Source organism: Lycorma delicatula, chromosome 12, assembly GCF_047948215.1.
Source record: "Lycorma delicatula isolate Av1 chromosome 12, ASM4794821v1, whole genome shotgun sequence".
Taxonomy (NCBI): domain Eukaryota; kingdom Metazoa; phylum Arthropoda; class Insecta; order Hemiptera; family Fulgoridae; genus Lycorma; species Lycorma delicatula.
In genome coordinates, this window is record NC_134466.1 from 65,842,242 (window position 1) to 65,863,773 (window position 21,532).

At 28.5% G+C, this 21,532-nt stretch overlaps 1 protein-coding gene across 5 annotated transcripts in view; it reads right to left on the reverse strand.

The window, feature by feature from the left end:
• The window catches only part of LOC142333216 (ATP-binding cassette sub-family C member 4-like), a 189,880-nt gene that overhangs the window by 48,218 nt on the left and 120,130 nt on the right, over nt 1-21,532 (reverse strand). For all 5 annotated transcript variants that reach the window (XM_075380199.1, XM_075380201.1, XM_075380198.1 and 2 more), the window contains 7 exons: nt 19,588-19,752; nt 19,300-19,421; nt 16,993-17,090; nt 14,305-14,390; nt 11,285-11,446; nt 10,398-10,559; nt 4,797-5,011 (listed from right to left, as the gene is read on the reverse strand). In XM_075380199.1, coding sequence (XP_075236314.1) covers nt 4,797-5,011; nt 10,398-10,559; nt 11,285-11,446; nt 14,305-14,390; nt 16,993-17,090; nt 19,300-19,421; nt 19,588-19,752 — 1,010 coding nt within the window. The remainder of the gene's footprint in view (nt 1-4,796; nt 5,012-10,397; nt 10,560-11,284; nt 11,447-14,304; nt 14,391-16,992; nt 17,091-19,299; nt 19,422-19,587; nt 19,753-21,532) is intronic.

The following is a 21,532-nucleotide window of genomic DNA, read 5'->3' on the forward strand; positions in this document are numbered from 1 at the left end:
AAGTCGAGAGTTCCAACGTTCAAGTCCTAATAAAGTCAGTTATTTTTACACAGATTTGAATACTAGATCGTGGATACCGATGTTCTTTAGTTGGATTTCAATTAACCACACATCTCAGGAATGGTGAAACTGAGACTGTACAAAACTACACTTCATTTACACTCATACATATCATCCTTATTCATCCTCTGAAGTATTATCTGAAAGGTAATTAACAGAGGCTAAACAGGAAAAAGAAAGGTCAACCATTTCTGAGATGTGTGGTTAATTGAAACTCAACACCAAAGAACATCCTTTTCCATGATCTAATATTCAAATCCGTGTAAAACTAGGATTTGAACCTTAGAACTCTCAACTTCAAAATCAGCTGATTTGCGAAGATGTGTTCAGCACTAGACCAACCCGGAGGATCCTGATTGTATTACAACAGCTTTTATGTAGCTGCTATTAGGCCTTTCTTCCATAAAGTGAGGTTAAGTGTTTGTATTCCAGTTAAAATGTTATTTACAGTCTGTGTTATTTTGTTTTTAGTCTAAATAGTAATCTAAATAATGTTATTCGATACCAATAATGAAATACAGATAAAAGAAAAGGAGCTGAATGTTGGGAAGAGAAAGAAAGTTTATAAAAACTGAAGGCAATATTATTAAAGGAAAATGGTTTGTTCATGTGCAGCGTTGTTGTTTAAATAACTGTTATTCTTCTGTTATTAAACAACAAGAAAACTTATTTAAATTGTTTTGAAACATTGATGATATTTCTAAGCAGAATAAGTAATGAAACAACATCGCTTATGAAATTTAAGGAACAGTTAGATGTCAAAAGGTCAAGCACAAACGTTAAGAGTAAAAACAGACAGAATGCTTGGAAATATTTTGTTCATATCCAGTCAGAAAAAAAGATAGTGTGCCGTTCATTTATTATTAAACTATTTCAGATTTCTGAAATAGAAGTGTTAAAAATTCTGTTGTAGAAGGTAAATTTATGGTTACTGACAATGGTAGTGAACACTTAAATAGACAGCATAAGATAAACCCTGCTAAATGGGATTTAGCAACAAAACATTTGTATTCAATTCCGCACACAGATTTTCATTATTGTGCACAAAAAAGTAAAAAAAAAAAAAATATATTTTGAAGATCCCAATCTAACTTAAAAAACTTTACGAATTATTCAAAGAATTCTATTTTAATGAAACAAAAGTACAGCTTAAAATAGAATAGAAAACATATTTCAGATTTTTCTACGACAAATGCAATTTTTCCTTTAGAAAACTACATTCAGATATTTGTAACTATTGCAATAAATATAAAACAGCATTAGCTGTAACCAAAGATGGTCAAATATGAGTAAGTTATGATATTCACAAGAGAAAGATTGCAAGCCATCAAAAATATTAAAGAGGCCGACCTTGAGAAAGCTAAGATCTGTAATGATTTACTAGTAATCAAGTTTGATTACAGCCAAAATTTAGTGCTCCCAAAAATAAATGTTAACATTCAGTTCTATAAATGGCTTTTGTGGTTCAATGTGTTCAACATTCATGTGAACAATGATTCTTCAAATAGTAACATGTACAGTTTTGTGGAAATAAGAGTAAAAAAAGAAGCTAATTCTGTTATATCATTTTTATTTAAATTCCTAGCATAAAAATTAAAAACTTTTAAAAATGTTAAAGAAATATGTTTACAAATGCTTGTGGTGCACAGAACAAGAACAAGACAATAGTGATGTTTTTCGTGCTTTTCATTTGTTTATTCTGTTAATATACTTATATATTTCCAGTAAGAGGACATTCTTACAGTCAATGCGACAGAAACTTTAGATTATTCAATATTCTGATAAAACGCAAGCAGAAAATAACACACCCAAAACAGTATTTGAAAATAATAACTTTGGCTTGGACAAAACCTGCTCCCTTTCATGTTCTTTGGGATCCACATACAATCTACGACTGGACAAGTAGTTTAAAACCATTTTTCATAACATCTAAAAACAAAAATAAAAATTACTTTAAAATACAGCAGCGTGTTATGATGAAGTATTCAGAAAAACAGCTTTCAATTTCTACAAGTTATCGAACAATATTTGCTCCTTATTCATTCTGGAGAGAAGTGATGCAAACATTAATCCAACAGGAAATCTAATTTTGAAATGAGTACATCAAGTTAAGATTAAAGATGCTAAGAAAAAAGACTTGTGTGTCTTTTTCAATATTTACCACAAGAAGATGGTGAATGGTTTCAAGACATAATGTCAATATTATTTAGCAGTGCAATAGAAGAACTTTAAAATAAATAAACTCTGACATTAAATATCCTACATAAGTTGTAATAAACTCTATTATTGCTATATTTGGTAATATTTCTTAATATTATAATATTGTTTTTAATACAAAAATAAGTTTTCTTTTTTCTAATCGAGAGCTGGTCATTGTTACCAGGTGTAATTTATATTATTTTGATATAAATTTGGTATTTTTTCATTATTATTATATTGTTTTCAATATTCAGATGAAATTTATATTCTAACCAAGAGCTGCTCATTGTTATAAGTATTTTAATGGTTAATAGTTTTGAAGGTCAGTTCTATGGGAGAAAGGCCTAAATCTTGACTAGGTATTTTACTTATTGAGTCAGAATTACTTCATTACGAGGGTAAAGCAATAAAAATGATCTATTTTATATATATATATATATATATATATATATATATATATATATATATATAGTAAATAATGAGAAATGCCTAAAAAATATTTAAGGATTTACATTTTTAGAAACATTAAAATTTGAAACCCAACTTTAATAAAATAACATTCTTGCAGTTAGGTCCTTCTTCCACCTAAAAACTCCTCAGTTAGTAAATATATGTTTTTTATAATATACTTTATAAATTTTATCAATTTATCAACCAGCATTAATCATACTTAAATTATATTATTATAATAATTACAAATGCTGGGTGAAATTTATATTTGTTATGCATATCATCATCAAGCTCTATTATCCATTTCAGTGTTGGTGATTTTCATATATGAGTGTAAAGCAAATCTCATGATGGATCTGTTTTGACACTGTTTAACCAATTTCATAAAATTACATTGTTCGAACAATTAATTAAAGTATATAAACAATTGTTTACGTGCTTGATTGCTTAATATTTTATCACAACGATAAGTTTTTGGTGAAAATCCCAATGTATTCAGCATATATTTACAATTTTCATAGACAGTTCTCACACAGTGTAATTTGTCCCAAAGAACATTCAATACATCAAAACCAAGAGCTAAGGTAGGGAAGGCATCAACTAGCTGGAAACTATTGATAATATTATATTCCATTGCTTCCTGGCTTAAATAATTAGTTAGAAGTCAAAAGCCTTCATTTATGAAATCTTCTGTAAGTTTCTAAGTAAGCTTCCAATATTTCAACCTTAGTCCTGCTGGCATTTGATTGGATAAGAAGGTGGAACACACATGTTCCACAAATTCATCATATCAGCCAAAATATCATCAGCAAATTTTAATATTTTTATTTTTGTCTCTGGATCATTACTCTGCCTTTTTTTCCACTATCATTAGTTCTTGTTATTTTGTCTACTCTCACATTAAAAAGCAGTGGGAATAGGCAATATCTTTACCTTATTCCTTTCTGTACTGTAGTTTGTCTACCCTCATTTTCTAATCATTTTTACATTTATCTGATTCTAATATGAATAATATCTCTTTTTCATATTCCTATTTAATTTTTCTTAAAATCTTAAAAATTTTAATTCAGGTTTTTCATTCAGCAATTTAAAAATAATCTTTTAGTAAAATCTAGAAGTAATTTATCAGTCCGAATAATAACCACATACTCAATTATGAAATTTTTCAAATTAATCAATAGCTTAATTTAAGTTAAAGGGCTGACACCATTCTGACAACAAGCAGTAACTGTGACTTATTTCCAGTGCAATATGTGAATATTCAGTACGAAAGTATGATATCAGTATAGTAGTGTCATTATATCTAATATATATAGTCAAAACGATCTAGTAAAAATTGCTCAACATGAATGTAGTAAACAGTACATGATCAAAAGACTATAAAACACTAAATTGAAACGTTTTGCATTACTTGGTGTAATAAATTTTTTTTTAAAGTGAGAACTAACAAACGTGTAAGAAATTCTTCTAACAATCAATAAAATATGACAGATGTAAATATTACTTGATCAATAAAACCAAAAATCTGGATCAATTGTAATTTGGATACCACAGACAAAATTAGAGTTTTTTTAAACAACAAAAATTTAATTAATAAGAAGCAAATTACAAGCAAGTACTTCTTGTATCAATGAGTTCAAATCACTAAATTTATTTCTGGCAATTTAGATGTTTATTAAACAAGTCAAACATCTTCCATGGTTGCTTTAACAATGTGAAAAAAGTAGATATGAAAAAGACAAATCATTAAATTAAATGCATCACGACTTACTTAAAATAAAGACCTATACATCCTAAGCTAAAACATGAATACATTGAAAACTATTTAAGTATCTTTTAAGAATTCTAAAATTTATCTGTAGTAGATATTAAAAAATAAAACATTCAGTCAAATAAATATCACTTTAAACACTGATTATCACATTTTAGTTTTATTATAAACTGATGTGTAGAATTATTTTCTTGCATAAATCACGCATAGAACTTTTAGATAAAAAAAATATATATATAATAATGATATATTTGTATATATATATATATATCGTATTTATTTGTATATTTATTACATATATAAAACTAATACCAACCAAAAAGAAATGTAATAATCAGCAAAACTACTGATAACTTGAGAAAAAATGAATAATAAAAAGCAGAGGAAAACTGTACACATATTTGTACCAGCACGAAAATAATCCAGATAAACAGAGTGCCCTCGACGACTAATTTCCTCTGGTTCAGGTTCTGCAACTGGTGGTGGATTATTGGAAATTGAATCTATATCAGATATGCCTGACTTAATGCTCTAAAAAAGAAATAAAAAGTATGTGAATTATAAATATAAAAATCGATCATTTCATATAAATATATATCAAACAATCTAATAAAAATAATTATCTAAATATAAATTTAAATTGTATAATAAGAAAAAATGTTTTCTTTATTTTTTTAAATCAAACTACCAAGTTTTTTTTTGTTTTATGAATAACTATGTGAAAATCACAACTGCACTATCTTATAGGCATGATAAAAAAAAAACAATATAAAAAATAAAGAAATGGTTACACATTGATTGCACAGATGTAATCAATAACTATGGACATGCCTCATACTTAAATGTAATGCAGATGAAAAGATAGGGTGTTTTATTACTGGTAAAATTATAATGTTTGCTAAAATTATGTACTTAATTGAAATTCAGTAAGTATTTAAAAAAATAAAATACTGATATTTGAACCAGATGAAAAGAGTATCATAGTCAGCATAAAATCAATTAAAATTAATAGATTCGTCAATGGTAAATAACTTCTAGTTCTACAAATGGTACATTATTACAGACTGAACCTTTATCAGATGTACCTGACAGGGTTCCTATACAGGAGTATTTCATATTGGACCATTTAAACATGTCAATGGTCACAGAATACATCTATGCATACCAATTGTTACACTGATTAACTTTTATGTGCTTTTTATAATGTACACAATATCTGGTAATACAATTGAAACAAGTAGTTTAATAGTCAAATCAAACAGCATAACAAGATGGGTTCAAAAAATCAAAAGAAAATTTTACTTTTTTTGTTTTACACAAGTCAAAGACGCAAGCTGGAAACAAAACCACCAAAGTAAAATTTAATCTCCTAATAAATACACCAGTTTGTAAATTTTTTACTGCATAAAATAAAAAATACAGCAAAACATGTCAGTTTGTAATTTATGGAGATAATTATAATAAACAGCCTTGCTCTGTAAATAAGCTACGTTTGGAAAAGAACATTATTGCAAATTCCTCTTACATGATTACTATTCTATTAAGCATCTAAGGTAGGAATCGTTTAAAATTTTATTACATCAATGTTCAAACTGACTGACTAACAATGATTTTACATAGAAACAATGTATGCTGATATTACTTTTATCTTAAACTGTAGCCTTAATAAATTTTTAAAACAATAATTCTGCCTAGACATATTGGAATTATAAATAATGAACAAAAACAGTAGAGGTGGTAAATGAATTTTATTAACACATAATACTTAATTAGTTATGAAAAAAAAAATGTACAACTCCACCGATTACAAGTTCAGAATATGAATGGAACACTGCTTTCACAATAGCCAACATATCTTTTTAAATGGATTAAGAGCTGGATCGCTTAACCTATTCTCTTATTTTTATGCAAAATAATAATGAACTTTGATGTAATTAAATGTATATTATGATACCTACTAAACCCTTAAAATATTGCAATATTTTATTTAGCTCAAAAAAATGTTTAAATGAAAAAATAATTGGTTAACCTGTTGTCACTTGTTTTATTGTTTTGTGTTATGTTCTTATTACTTATGCAACAAGATGGATATCTCAAAAAAATATTATTAAAAATTATAAAAAGGTATTAAATAAAATTATCTACTGAGATGTCATTAAGATTTGAAGTTACTTTTTTCTTTAAAAGAATATTATAATTCACAAATTACACAAGCTTTTTATTTAATGTATGAGATTGTAAAGCAACCACTTTATCCTGGTAACTATCATTACTTGATTATTTCATAAAAAAAATTTATAAAAGCAACAAATAATATTTTCTCAAAAATAGAGTTTTAGAATTCATTTTCACACTATTATCTGTATTATATTGATTGTGATCTTTCTGTTGCAAGTGATAAAGTCGTTATTATTTAAAATTAAATAAATAAGGTAATGGTTCATAAAATATCCTATTTTCTGTGAGTGCACAGAAGTTAACAACTATGATTATCTAAATAAATGTGATGGTCAGAGGAAGAAACATGAGAATGCAATTGATAATAGAATGCTCAAGTATTTTTACAAATTTGTTTAATTATAAATTTCCATCTTTGTACAATCTCCATATTTTCCCATTATGAATTCCTCTTTTGCAGCTCTGATCCATTTTTTAAAACATATGGAATTACTTTTTGCTTCATTGCTGTAACATCATGTGAACCTTTTAAGGCACAGTAATGGACTAAACAAGTAAACTTTATAAACACAAATATAAAGTCTATAATAAACATGATTTTTAAAATACTCGTGTTGATATTAATATGACATTTACTTAAAAAAAAGCCATGAATGTACTAACACGAATAGAAACATAACAGTATTTTCCCAAATTCCCATAGTTTTTCTGAACAAGAAAGTTTGATGACCTTATCTACTTTGTTTTCTTTAGTGTGCAATGATTTAGTATATCAACAAATTATATACACCATGTTTACTAAATTGATGATCTGAGAACGCATCAAGTAACCTTCTGTAGGCTATTTAAATAAATACCATCGATTATAAGATGCATGCCATTTTTACATATAGAAAATAGCTGACAACACATTTGTAGGACTTTCCCATCATGTGGTTTTTTCTGATGCACAGCTTACTCACACAAATAAATTAAAAATATTTATCATTTTATATAAATATAATATTTTTTGTTTAATTAATTCAATGATTCTAACTAAAGCACATGCATGTACTGTATTTCATTCACGTGGGTGTGGCATTACTAGAAGCCACTTTACATTTTAAATATTATTCATTTATTTAATTCTACTTCTCACCTGTGACGTCACAACATAGCAGACAACTACAACAGCTGAATATCAGTGCTATACTAGCGCTCCTTGTTGTTAAGAGGGGGTATTATTGATGCAATATACCCACTTAGTAATGGCTAAGTGGGTATTTATAAGTTTATTTATTTTTTTTGGAGTAGGGGTGTGATTTTGCAAAAAATTGTTTGGAAATATTATTTTTTAATTGTTAAAAAATGTACCAAGAAAAATAAGACCTTAATTAGATGAAATCTCAAGATACTGAGAGGGTGACCTTGCTCTACAGCCTAACCTCCTTGACTGTTGAAAATTTAATGGCATTAATGCCCCATATATAGAAGTAATCTCACCAAGTTTGGTCAAAATCAGTCCAGTAGTTCTGGAAATATAAGGAGTACAACACCAAACAGACACATGTAAATATGAACATCCAGAAAATTTCCATCTGGTTTTTGGGTTCCTTAAGTTACAATACTTTCCCTTTTAAAGCTATAGTGCTAGATCGGGTAGTATAAATGTGCATCTTTGATGTATAATACAAAAACAAAGAAGAGTTACGTACATCCTAAATGATTACTGAAATAACCTGAAAAATGTTCAAAAAATCTAAAATTGGATAGAAAATTTGATGATTATCAATCAATCATCAATAAATACTCAGGAAGTATGGTTTTTGCTACATTATTAACATACAAAAAATAAATTAATTAATCAAAATTCATAATAAATATTAATAAATAAATAATATTTTTAAAAAAACACTACAAAAGAAACATTTGAATAAATACTTCTTTTATTCAAGCATCAGTTATTTTTAGTTAATCTCAAATATAAGTTTAGATAATTCCTAAAAACAATTTAAAAAATTAATTACCCATCAGTTTGATGGGTAGATCTTTCAAATTCTTTGAAAGAAACTGAAGATTACGCACTATAAGTTTCATTCGGTGTGAACTGTAATTTTTAATGAAAAACAAAATCTTCATTTCTGCATCAAAATGATGAAGCTGAACTAGTGGAATTATCGATATTTAGGCAAAATTTCATGCATGGTACTATAAATAACCTATATAACTGAATCTGGAACCCTGAAAAGGTTTGTGTGGTTTCTAGACATATGCTTAATTTGCTAGAGTAAATGTATTTTAAGTTTTTTAAAAGTTAAGGCAAATAGGCCATTTTTCTTAACAGCAAACATATGATAACAAACGTGAACGTGTAAGAAAACTGACTGATACTGCAGTTGAAGAAGGGAAACATTTACTAAAAAGGGACTAAAATTTACTAAGAAGGGATTACATTTACTAACAAGACTATCACATTACATTAACAAAAACTTGCCATAACAGATATAACATGCAGATTGTGATTACGAGAGCTACAATCACTGGATTGCAATACTTTTATATTATTATTTATTTTATTTTTACTATTATTGCAATAACATGCAATAATTTTTGATGATTATCTCACTCCTTACTGATCTCGTGTTATTTTGACACCATATTACTGCTGCTTAACAAGATCAACTATGACATTCTCAGATGCGTATGGGACAAATGTATCTGTAAATGTTAAAGGATTTGTTCAAACTTTCATAAATGTTCTATGTGAGGTATGTAAAAAAAAAAAAATGTAATATTTATCTTCATTTTAACGCATTATAAATTAGTTTGGTATAAAAATATACTATAATTTTATTAGATGCTGTTTCATAATTTGCTTATAAAAATTATTTATGTTTCATGATGTTATGAGTAACAATATTTGTAACGTACAGGTATAGTTAACAGAAAGAAGAATCTTGAAGAGATGACAAAGGGATTCTTTCTAGAAAAGGACTTTCTAGAAAATGTAGAATGTGAGGACAGTGGGAATTATACTTGAACAATCAGACGGGTTGGATAGTGATACTGCAGGTCCAGAGATATAAATACTGCTAGGGACCAACTGAGTGACAGTTGTAAGTTCTGTTCAGTGTGCGATAAAAGCAATTAATTACGATGTGTGGAAGCATTTGGAGTAAGGGTTTGGTTACAAATGAGTGAAGAGTGAGTCACAAGTGTTTCATTTTGGACAGTGATTAAAAAGAAGAAGCTGTTCGGTTGATTTATTTGTGAATAGCAGTGAAAGTAACATTATTCTATTCATTTATAAATTATAGGGTAATTTTTTTTTGTAAACACAAAGTGAATAGTTCTTGCATAAAGTGAATTGTATTAATTGTAGATTTTTCTTATTGTTACCACAATTTTTGTTTTATTAGTTATTATACAGTGTACATAAATCATAATTGTATTTTGGTATTTATAATTACCAATTAATCGATTTGAATTTTTTTTTTTAATTGATTTGAATTGCTATATTTTATAAATTAATTTATAGTAATATGCTGTATTTTTAAGAAATTTCTACTTGTGCCATCTTTCAATATCCTTGTCGAACTCCAAGTAAGTAACAATATGTAGATATAAGAAGTACACATAAATTCACTTTCATTTTTGGATAATAATATAAAAAGCTAACATGTATAAAACAGAACTACTTATGGAACACTACTAACCAATGATTTAATAAATTAATTGAAGAATAATAAGATTACAATACCCCATTTGATATTCTTGAAATCATTTTAGTCATCTCAGTAGCATCTTCATGTTCATTTGCCAAAATACTTTCATTTACTTCCTCTCTATTAGCAACCGATAACGTAGAATCTAAACCATTATTTTGCAGTTCATTGTAAGTAACTTTCATTTCGTTTGAACCCTGTAAAGGCATACACATAAGTTATTATTCAATATTAAATCTTAATGAGTATTATAAATTACGTTTTTTTTAATACGGTAATAGAATTTTTTGTATAATTTAGAGACGGGCGATTGCAAATTGTAAAAAGTATTTCCAAAAGAATTACACATATGATAAGATTTAATTGGCAATTTCATATCAATAAATTATATAATAGATTTTTTTAAGTAGTGCAATATTTATTATACAAAAAATTGCAAAAAAGTTAAATTTTGAAGCAATAAAAACAAATTATTATGGTTTATTTTACCTATTTTAAATGTGTTCATATTTGGGGTTCATTTTTGACAAAAATTTCACACCAAAAGAATTCTCTTGCAACTGAAAAATATTATATGATACATGTTATCTTTTAACTCTAGAATTTCATGCAACCAATTATTTGCAAACTTATGTTTTGTTCTTTGTACATGTATAAAACCATAATTAAAATGAAAGAAAATGAAATGAATTCTAACATAAAAAAATATATTATATATATCTTATTAAAGATGATTAATTATATGACAAAAGGCCAAAACAATTTTCATATTGGATCACATCAATCATTTCTATATAGAGAAACTCCTAACAGGAATGTTCTGTATTTAACAATAAATTCCTGTCACATATAAAAAAATAACCTGGAGAATTAAAAAAAAAAAAAATTATTACTGATCCATTCCATAATCAAGATACAATACCTCTTCTGATATTTTTGAAATCAATTTAGTCTTCTCAGAAGTTTCTTCCTGTTCAGATTCTGAACTACTGTCTTTAATTTCCTCTTCACTAGAAATTAATGAAGCATAATCTAAACCACTGTTTTCAAGTTCAACAGGATTGCCTTGTGTTTCAATTGAACCCTATAAAACCATACATATAAATTATTATTTAAAGTATTAATTATTATTAATACATCTTATAATTGCAATAGATTGTATGGTAATTATTTAGAAAGATGATGCAGATTCAAAAGTTAATAACCTTGGCATATGTTATTATGGTCTTTGTGCTAAGCATTAATAAACAAGAAAGAAATGTTGCTCTATTTAAATTTCACTTTTTGTTATAATAATAATGATTAATCTTTTACCTTTTTTTGACTTATACTTAAATAATCTTTCCTTACATTTCAGTCCAATTTTCTATAAAATTTTAAACATTATCAAATCTCATGTATTCAAATTCTGCATTTGAATGCATGATATGTTATACTGATAGTTCTCAACTACACATTCTAGTTCTCTTCAGTAAGGTAGCAAATACAAACTTCTAATAAGCACTACATACTAATCTGCATAAGCTATTAGTCCTATCTTTACTAGACAATCTAGACTAATCTATATTATCTATTTCTGTTGCAATTCTAATAACTCTACTTAAATTTTGTCTCAAAAAATAGTATTGTTTGAAGCTATAATAAAAATTATAATTTGCTCCAATAAACATTGTTTTTATGAAAGAAATTAAACAACCATCTGAAAACAGGTACATAATTCTTAAAGGAACAAGTTTATCCATTCTGGAAATACGTGGCATATGCATTATGGATAAAATCTACTAAGTATAAATAAACTATTAAGCGATATAGATCTTATCTAGGCTAAGTTCAAATCAGGGCCATATCATATCAAGTAGAAAGTTACACTATAAAAATAAGAAGCTTTCTACAGTGATGTGTGAACATTAGCAGACTTTCATTTTTATATAAAATGATCAATAAATTATCATGATATTCATTTAAAAAAAAAAACAATTATGGGAACAAAATTGTTATGTAACAATTTATTAATTTTTATATGTCTTTAAAATGATAAATAAAACTGTAAAGAAGGGTATCTATCTACAGCTGGATCATCTCTTACTCTTCCTTACCCTGGGAAAGATACTCGCTCGATTCATGTCTAGGGTTTGGGAGTGATTTTCTGCATACCAAAATTTATTGGTAAAAATTTTCACTTGGAACTAACTCCCTTGAAAAAAAATAATGAGAGTGATTGTTTTTCAAGAAAACAATGGCCCAGATCATTCGGTAACAACAATTTTATTGTTTTAGCACAAAAAAGGATATATTCATGCATATTCACTTAACTTAGCTCTCATTGACTTCCTGTTTCAAAACTAAAATTGCAACTGAAAGGAGCTCAAGTTGAGACCACTAATTACAGTGTTCAATTATTTGAAGAGACTTTCGGAAAGTACTTCAGTGCCGTGCAGAAATAAGGAACTCAAAAGCAGTTTCTGAGTAAGATACATGAAATTTTTAGTGAATTAATGGAACATATATTAAATTTGACATTTTTTTTTTATTACTTAGATCTGAAACTTTTGGGCTCATTTTGTATACGTACACATAAAACATATGACGGGTTTGAAAATGAACGTAATCCCTTTGTTTGACGACATGAATTTATTACAAAAATATTAATTTTAATGAAATACAACAATATTCAAATTACTTTTAATAACTTTACAATAGATGTTCAAAATGATTTTCTGTGATCCCGATGCAGGTTCATACACGTTTGCAGCCACTTTTCGTAATGTTTGAAATCTCACTTTCAATATTAACCTTCAATTCGTCAAGCGTATAAGCATTGTTTTTAAAAACTATACTTTTTAATACCCCAAAGGAAAAGGTCTGCTGGTGATAGATCTGGTAATCTTGAAGGCGACAACACTTTTGATATTAAACGATGGCCAAAAAATTCCCTAACGTATCCAGTTAGCAGTGTGATAACGTATCCGGTGTTTCATTAGTAGTATGACGCGTTTCGTTATCCTGCTGGAACTGACATTCTCGTTCGTGTAAATCTAACATGGCAATAAACCGTTCCATTGAGTTACGATAAACCACGCCGTCTACAGATTTGTAAAAAAAATAAAGGCTCTATTACACGACGCTGGGAGATCACATACCAAACACCAATTTTACGTACGTGTGATGGTCGTTCACGATACGCGTGAGGATTTTCAGCGCTTCATATTCGGCAGTTTTGACTGTTAATGTAGCCATCCAAGTGAAACTGCCTTGTCGCTGAAATAAACACGATCCAAAATTTCAGTGGAATTATCATCAACAAAAGAACGAATCCGACGATAATACTGTAAACATTTTCCGCGGTCTACTTCTTTCAGTTCTTGAACGACACCGATGTGATAAGCATGCGACTGTAATTTTTTAGTAGCCCTAAAAGCTGTAGGTGGTGAAAGCCCAGTCTGTGAAGATAATGTTCTGTGCGATTTTGTGGGTGAGCGAGTCAAACGTTCTTTCAAGTCCTCCAGAACTTCTATTGTTAACAGTGTGGTCGACCTGTGCTTTTCCGATCATTAATTTCTGGTCTCATAAAGTTTATGAATTAAATGCGATATAATTGACTTTATTAGAAACTGAAGAATTGGTAAATTTTATCCGAATCTCGTCTTTCACTTTTCTTAATCTTAGGGTTGGGGTCCTATTAGGAACATCGGTATTTCATAAACGTGTGAGTAGACATTTAACGAAAGATTTAAATACATATTTAAATGGAAACTGTTATTTGTCATATATTATTTCAACTGATCCCCTTCACCATTACAATATGCAAACCCATTATCACTTAAATTTAGAAAGCTATTTTTAAACAACTCAATTAATAGTTAGTTGGCAGTAAATACCAACTAAAACTATATTAGTATAGCATAAAATTAATTAATACTTACAGAAATTAGTTTTACTTACATTATGAAATAATATGACATGATCAACACTGTTAATGTACTGTAACTGATGAGTAACAAGTATAACTGTTTTATTAGCTAAATACCCTGCAATGTAAAAAAAGAAACAACATAATTATGTTATAAATTTCAACAAAATGTTATAAACTTACAATCATGCGTGGACAAACAAAACAAACAATAAAAGTTCTGTATAATGGTTATACAAAAAATACTACATGATTATTGTTCAAACTCTCATCTGTTACTAAGATAAACAACTTCACAAGAACTCGTACACTAACTGAGATTCACAGTCTAAAATTTCAAGCATCTAAGTACATCTATGAACTTAGGATTATAATAATACAGTAACCAATAATGTTAAACAAATTTAAATGCTAAATTATAAAAGATAAATGAAGAAAGATATCAAAAGCAGATCTGCAAAAGCAAAAAGGATTTCTATGCAGAAAAGAAACACTGCGGTATCAAACATTCAAATTCAGGAATCTGAAATAAGTTCTTTAGAATATTTATATGGTGTGTAGCAGTCTATGGTGGTGAAATATGGACAACAGGAAAGCCAGAAAACAAACGAATAGAAGAATTTGAAATGAGATATTATACTGAGTTAAAAAATTACGTAGGTTGATAAGTACAAAAGGAAAAGCTTTTAAGATGGAATTAAAAAGGTGAAGAGCTGTTATTATGAATGTAGTAAAAAGAAGAATAAAAATATGCACTTATACATTAAGGCATCCAATGTTCCTGAATTTGGTTTTCAAAATATCTATGGAATGTATTAAACTACATAAATCAGTAAAAGAATAAATATAAAATAAACAACAAAAAAAAATATATACAATTAAAATATACAACACATGTTAAAGAAGAAGTAGGATGTAAGAGGTATGCTGTGACCAAGAGAAGTAGTAAAGTACATCAGTCAACCACACACCTGAGGCAAAAAAAAAAAAAAATTATATATATATATATATATATATACTTATTTATACAGCAGCAACAACAGGCTTATGCCCACTTACAATTACTGATGGATGATAATGAATTTTGTAGCATGTGAAAAATGTCATACCTGACCGGGGTTTGAACTCGGGACTTACGGATGAAAGGCTGAGTTGCTACTACTCCATCATAGAAATCGACAAAATATATAAATATTATAAATTTTAGTAGCTAGATGTCCTTTCTTTTATAACTTCTTGGTAAAATTTCAGCATTGATTTAATTAATTTTGACATAGATTTCATCATGCAGTGTTTCAGCCCACAGTGCAAGAACACTGATTACTGCTTTAATATCTACTTTGGAAATTGCATCATGCTCAGAACAACGGTATGATTTTCCCTGCTAGATAACCACATCTTTATGTGTGTAATCTCATTTTAAGACGATTTTAAACAAATGTTTTTAGATTGTATTTATAGCACTCATGAGTTGAAAACTAAGACTCATGAAAAGAATACTTATATGTTAATTTATCTATGTTCAAATTTTTATAAATACTATACAGGTTTGTTTTGTTAATACTGTTGTATTTATTTGTACAATTTCTGTATAAATTCTGTACAAAGTTAAAAACATTAAGAGTTACCACATTTTTGATTTTTTCCTTTTTTTTATCTATTTTCAGTATTATTATTATTATTACTGCACACTAATTCTACGAATCATATTATTGGATGTATTTAGTTTATAAATCCAAGGATGATTTGATGTTCCATTAATTATACTATCTCTCCTAAATTATTTTTCATTTCAAGTTTAATGTCTAAATAATTTTTTTAGTTCATAAGTGAATTTAAGTTAAGTATTAATGGAATATAATTCTCTACTTATACCGTATTAATTTTTTATGTTTTCATTACACTGGATTATTAGTTATTTAAAGTGAAAGATTAGGAGGCCTGACATTAACCAGCACTTCAGCCATTTGGCTTGTGCAGTCACTAGACTAGAAACAGAGTTCTGATTTAGACCACACAATTAAATACTACATATTCTCCCCAAGCCTCATATCAAGCATGCACTGGCATTCTCAGTTTTGGAAACCTAGTAGATTAGTAATAGGTACAACAGGAAGAAGGGTAATAAGGCCAAACCTGGATCCACAGAACCAATAAGTAATGAAAGGAATTTAGGATAAGGAAAAGGAGATCTACTTATCAGGATTTTTCATTATAAACTGAAAATTAAATAGAATGACAAAGTTTTAAGTGAATAGGTCTCTTAATAAACACCTATTAAGTGTGTTAGTGTCATATTTAAGATAATAAGCACCTCTTGCCAGGTTTACAAGGGAAAGTGAGGAGTAAAATGGTTTCTCATTTGCTTTCTTCAATAAGAAAGAATGTAAAATTGCATGTCATGGCCTGAAATGCAGGTGACATTCAGCTCTGTAAGTAATACAACACTCTATTCTTCAAAAGGTTTGGCTACATAGTGAATGCGTGCTGTTGTGCAAAGCAACTCTGACAGATATCATTTGAACTTTAGGTTCTTTATAAGCATTAAAGCTATAAGAGAAACTGAGACAGATGAGAAACTAAAACAACAAATGAATGTATCGCTTTATGTTGCAAAACAACCCATTACATACACTGGTTTAAGTCAGTAGGGGGTATTTTCCTCATAAATTAAAAAATAAAACATAGTTCTTATCAATTTATAAAATATAATTAATTACCTTTAATACAATCACTGAAAAGTTGTTTACCAACATGAGTATCAACAGCTGATAACGGGTCATCAAGTAAATAAACATCTGCATTTTTATACACAGCTCTTAAAAACAAAAAGAGGAAAATAATTCAAGATAATTAATGAAAAGAAGTTATTTCATATTACTATCATATTATAATAATTATTAATATAAACTACAGGGTGGGCCATATAAAACCAGTTCAGCCGTCTGACATGCTAACTTATGACACAACTGTGTTAGAAGATGATATGTTTGTCTCGCATGTGAATTAGTTGAAGGTCATCGACTCATTCATAAGCCTTCAACCATCCCCTCCTGTTCAGTGAGTCTATAGTATTTGTGCATCATTGTCTATAGTGTTTGTGCATTAATTGAGTAATAACTGAAGAATATTCAACTGTTTTCTTTGTGGAGAAATATGTTTGTGCAATTTCAATAAATTCTGTTTGTGAAAGATTTCAAGGGATATATCCTAGAAGTAGTTCCTGCAAAATTAACAAATCAAGATTTAGTGAAAAAGTGGCAAACAACCGGCTCTGTTACCAACACGAATAAAGTGAAACAACCAACTGTTCTAACTCCGGAAGTTGTCACTGATATAGTGAATCATATCAGAAGGAATCTTCACAAGTTAAAATGACGATTAGCCCAACAGGAGATTCTCAAACATTGTGTTGGCTTATACTTCATGGTTTACAAATGAAAGCCTATTGTGTAAGTTTTGTGCATGAATTAAAACAACATGATCAGACTACATTAATTATCAGAATATGCAACACTGGGCTACATAAAACCCAATTTAAATCCATCAGAAACCACTCTATGATTTAAAAATTGATGTTTGGTGTGCAGTTTCTGGAAGCCAGATCATCGGACCAATATTCTTAGAGGAGACAAATTAATACAGACTTCTGTTTACAATTGTACAAAGAATTTACGTATATCTTGATCCAGTAGAACTTTCTTATGGATACTTCCAACAAGATGGAGCTACTTACCACACTTCTGATCAGTCTCTCACTCAAATCAACTGAGAACTAATGAAAGATAGAACAATCAGTAAGGACATGTGACCACCCAGATCTCCTGGTGATTTTTACCTCTGGTTCTATCTGAAAAGAATTATCTATACGAACAACCTACGGAAGAGTTGAAAGACAACATATAACAAGAGATTGCCAAGATTCCAGTTGGAAATTGCAGAAAGTTTTTCTGAACATGATTCGTTACACTGAACTTTGTAGAGCAGTTGGTGGTGAGCATTTTGAACAGAGGCTTTAAAATTACATGTAACATTGTAAACATTTATTTTTTCAAAACCACTTTAATCAAGAATCAATGAATGTAAGTAATTTAATATTACTTTTTAGTTTTCATTTTTATTTTTATTTTAAAATTTATATTTCCTGGGGATGGCTTTATTTGGCCCAACCTTAATATTGTCAATTAACTAAATTCATTCAAAAACCAGTACATAACTACATACAGGGCAGTAAAATGTATTTGCAATGGTTAGGTCCTAAATTGCAATTGTAAATATAGTAATTAAAACTGTATGACAACACAAGACATGTAATAGCAAAATTAGCAAATTTTTATAAACAATGTAAGTGAAATGAAATAATAATCTGGAATTTTTATATTCCACTATCATGTCTTCAATTTTAGACTTAAAAAAATTTCACACCTTCCACGAATGGATCAGCATCAATAAAAACAAAGATGACTGGAAAATTTATTTTTTCTGACAAATTATAACATTAAAAGTTGATTAGAGATTATATCCTTTCTATTTCAGAATTTAAGTTTGTTATTAATTCTTTTAACACTTGATTAGTAATTTACTGTTCTTAATAACAAAGAAGTTTTAAAACGTCAAATCCCTGTAACTCATTTTTAAGCAACTTAAGTCATATTTTTTGTTACTTTTTTTCAATTTAATTTTTGGTTTTACAGAGCATAAACATGGCAGTTTTTTCTATCAATAAGTAAATTTAGATTTTTTTTACTAATTCACAGGAGCTTTATTGCACATAATCTAATCATCTCTGTTAAAGACCTTTCAACATTGGCATCTAAAGTAACATTGGCCTTTCAGTAGCATCTAAAGTAATTCTAAATAAACACTTCTAGTTTGAATATGACCATGATACCATGATCTATCAGTTATAGCAGAACATTTGCTATTACATGCAATTCTTTTTTCATTTAAATCACCTTAGGATTGTATATAAATGTGTAAAATAAATAATAATAGTAATACTTGTATAGATATAAAAAATAAAACACCTTGCAAGATTAACTCTAGCTTTTTGACCACCAGATAATGAAGCACCCCTTTCTCCGACTAAAGTCAAATCACCACGAGGTAGCAGTTCAAAATCTCTCTCCAATGCACAAACTTTAGTAACCTGTAACAGTAACAACAATAAATATAAAATACAATATTATTAAACTAAAATACTTAACAACATTTATAGTGATATAATATTTAAGTTAAATATATACATAAAATGTATCCATTACTACTTAAGCTTAAAAAAATAAACAACTTCAAAATATAAAATATCAACCAACCTCTTTATAACGTTTTTTATCAAAAGGTAATCCAAACAGAATATTCTGTTTGATTGAACCATTAAATATCCATGCTTCTTGAGATGCATATGAAACAGTACCTTTAACTTCAATACTACCATTTAATACTTCAATTTCACCCAAAATCAGCTGAAGAAATGAACTCTAAAATAAAATAAAAAGAATAATTACCAATAACAACAAATTATACAAAAATGTTAATTTTACTAAGCACAGAAGGGACCATAATACCAGAGTTGAGTATGATCTAAAAAATTACATTTACAGTGAACTGCTGTTCTAAATTTAAAAGTTAACTCATCTAATAAATGAATAAAAAAATTAGCTCCAAAAGATCCTTTGAAAGAAAAAGTTATATTATTTCAATGTTTAGAAATGTTATAAAAAGTTGATAAATATTTGGTCATTTTTATGTGTTATCATAATACTTCACATGTTGCTTGATGGAATAACAAAAACAGAGAAATGGTTAATGTCAAAATTGATGTATAAATAATCTATACTATTATATAAAGATGAAGAGGGTTTTTGTTTGTTCCGGATAAACAAAAAAACTACTCAATCAATCGCAACTAAATTTTTACTGATCTTGCTGGGCATAACTGAGAAAGTTTTTAGATATATTTCATCTCAAAAATAAATATAGTAGTGGAGATATGCAGATTGAAGCACAAAATTTAATGAATTGAATTAATGAACCGCAAATTGTGAATCTCTATCACTGTGTGAGCTGGGTTCAAACTGAATGACTTGATCAATAGAATTAATTATTCATTCAATAGAATGAATAATTTTAAGAAAATAAATTAAATTTATGTTAAGTAAAGTAATATTAAATAATTTTAAAACAAAATCTGTTTACAATAATGGGCTTCTTGTGAGCACTGAGTGGGAGGCTAAGGTGGTGAGGTATGCAAGCACCTCATGGGAGGCTAGACCAATCATCAACATCAACTGTTAACTCATGGGGTGTACCTGGGGCGCTGTTTTGGGAGGAGTAATGGGATGCTGTTATATCTCTGCAAAAAATCTTCTGTTTTTTAAAATTCAAACAGGGTATTTGTAAGTAGGTTGAAAACTAACTTTTGCATACAGCAGGTCTCGATTTAACAGATCACAGTTATTTGGGAATGTGAGTTTTTATATATATTTTATATATACAAATTATATATATATATATATATATATATATGTCTGTTTGTTTGTTTAAGTTTGTCTGTTTGTTTATTATTACATCATGCGAGATACAACTGGCCAATTACTTTCAATTTGCAGGATACAATCGTGTTATCTCAAGGAAGGTTTTAAGCCACTTACTGGAGCCCTAACTCCCTTGAACGTTAAGATATTAAAATACGTTAAGATATTATATTAATTATAAGATATTATAATTTCTTTGCCCCTGAGGAGGGTGAAGTTGTGTATTAAAGATATTCATTAAGGAAAAAATAGATTAATCCCTTTACTTCATTGTTATATTTCTACCACCATGGCAAAGAAATAAGTTACAAATTTTTTATCGTCACGATTTTTTATCGTGTGTACTCTAGTTACCATAGTTACTATTATTTTATTTTTTGTAATTTAGTTTCTTTTTCGGGTTTCTATGAAGTCTGAATACTATAGCTACTATTTATTTATCAGTATTATTCTCACAACCATGACAATAACATACAGTGCGGGGGTCCACAGGGTAGAGCTCTCTGGGTAGGTGGGTATGACAACTGAAGCAAGCTCTGCTGGTGTCGAGGGCGTCAATCTCACTGGTAAATTGGGAATGGTGAGCTAAGCAAGCTCTGCGGCCATGAGGTAGGCTCCTTGGTCCTATGAGGCTGCTAGGAGCCCCTGAGTTGACTCTGGGATTCGCCTGGGCTGACCTGAGTCCCAAGGGTCCAGGTTCTGGCTAGACAGGCCAGCTAGTAAA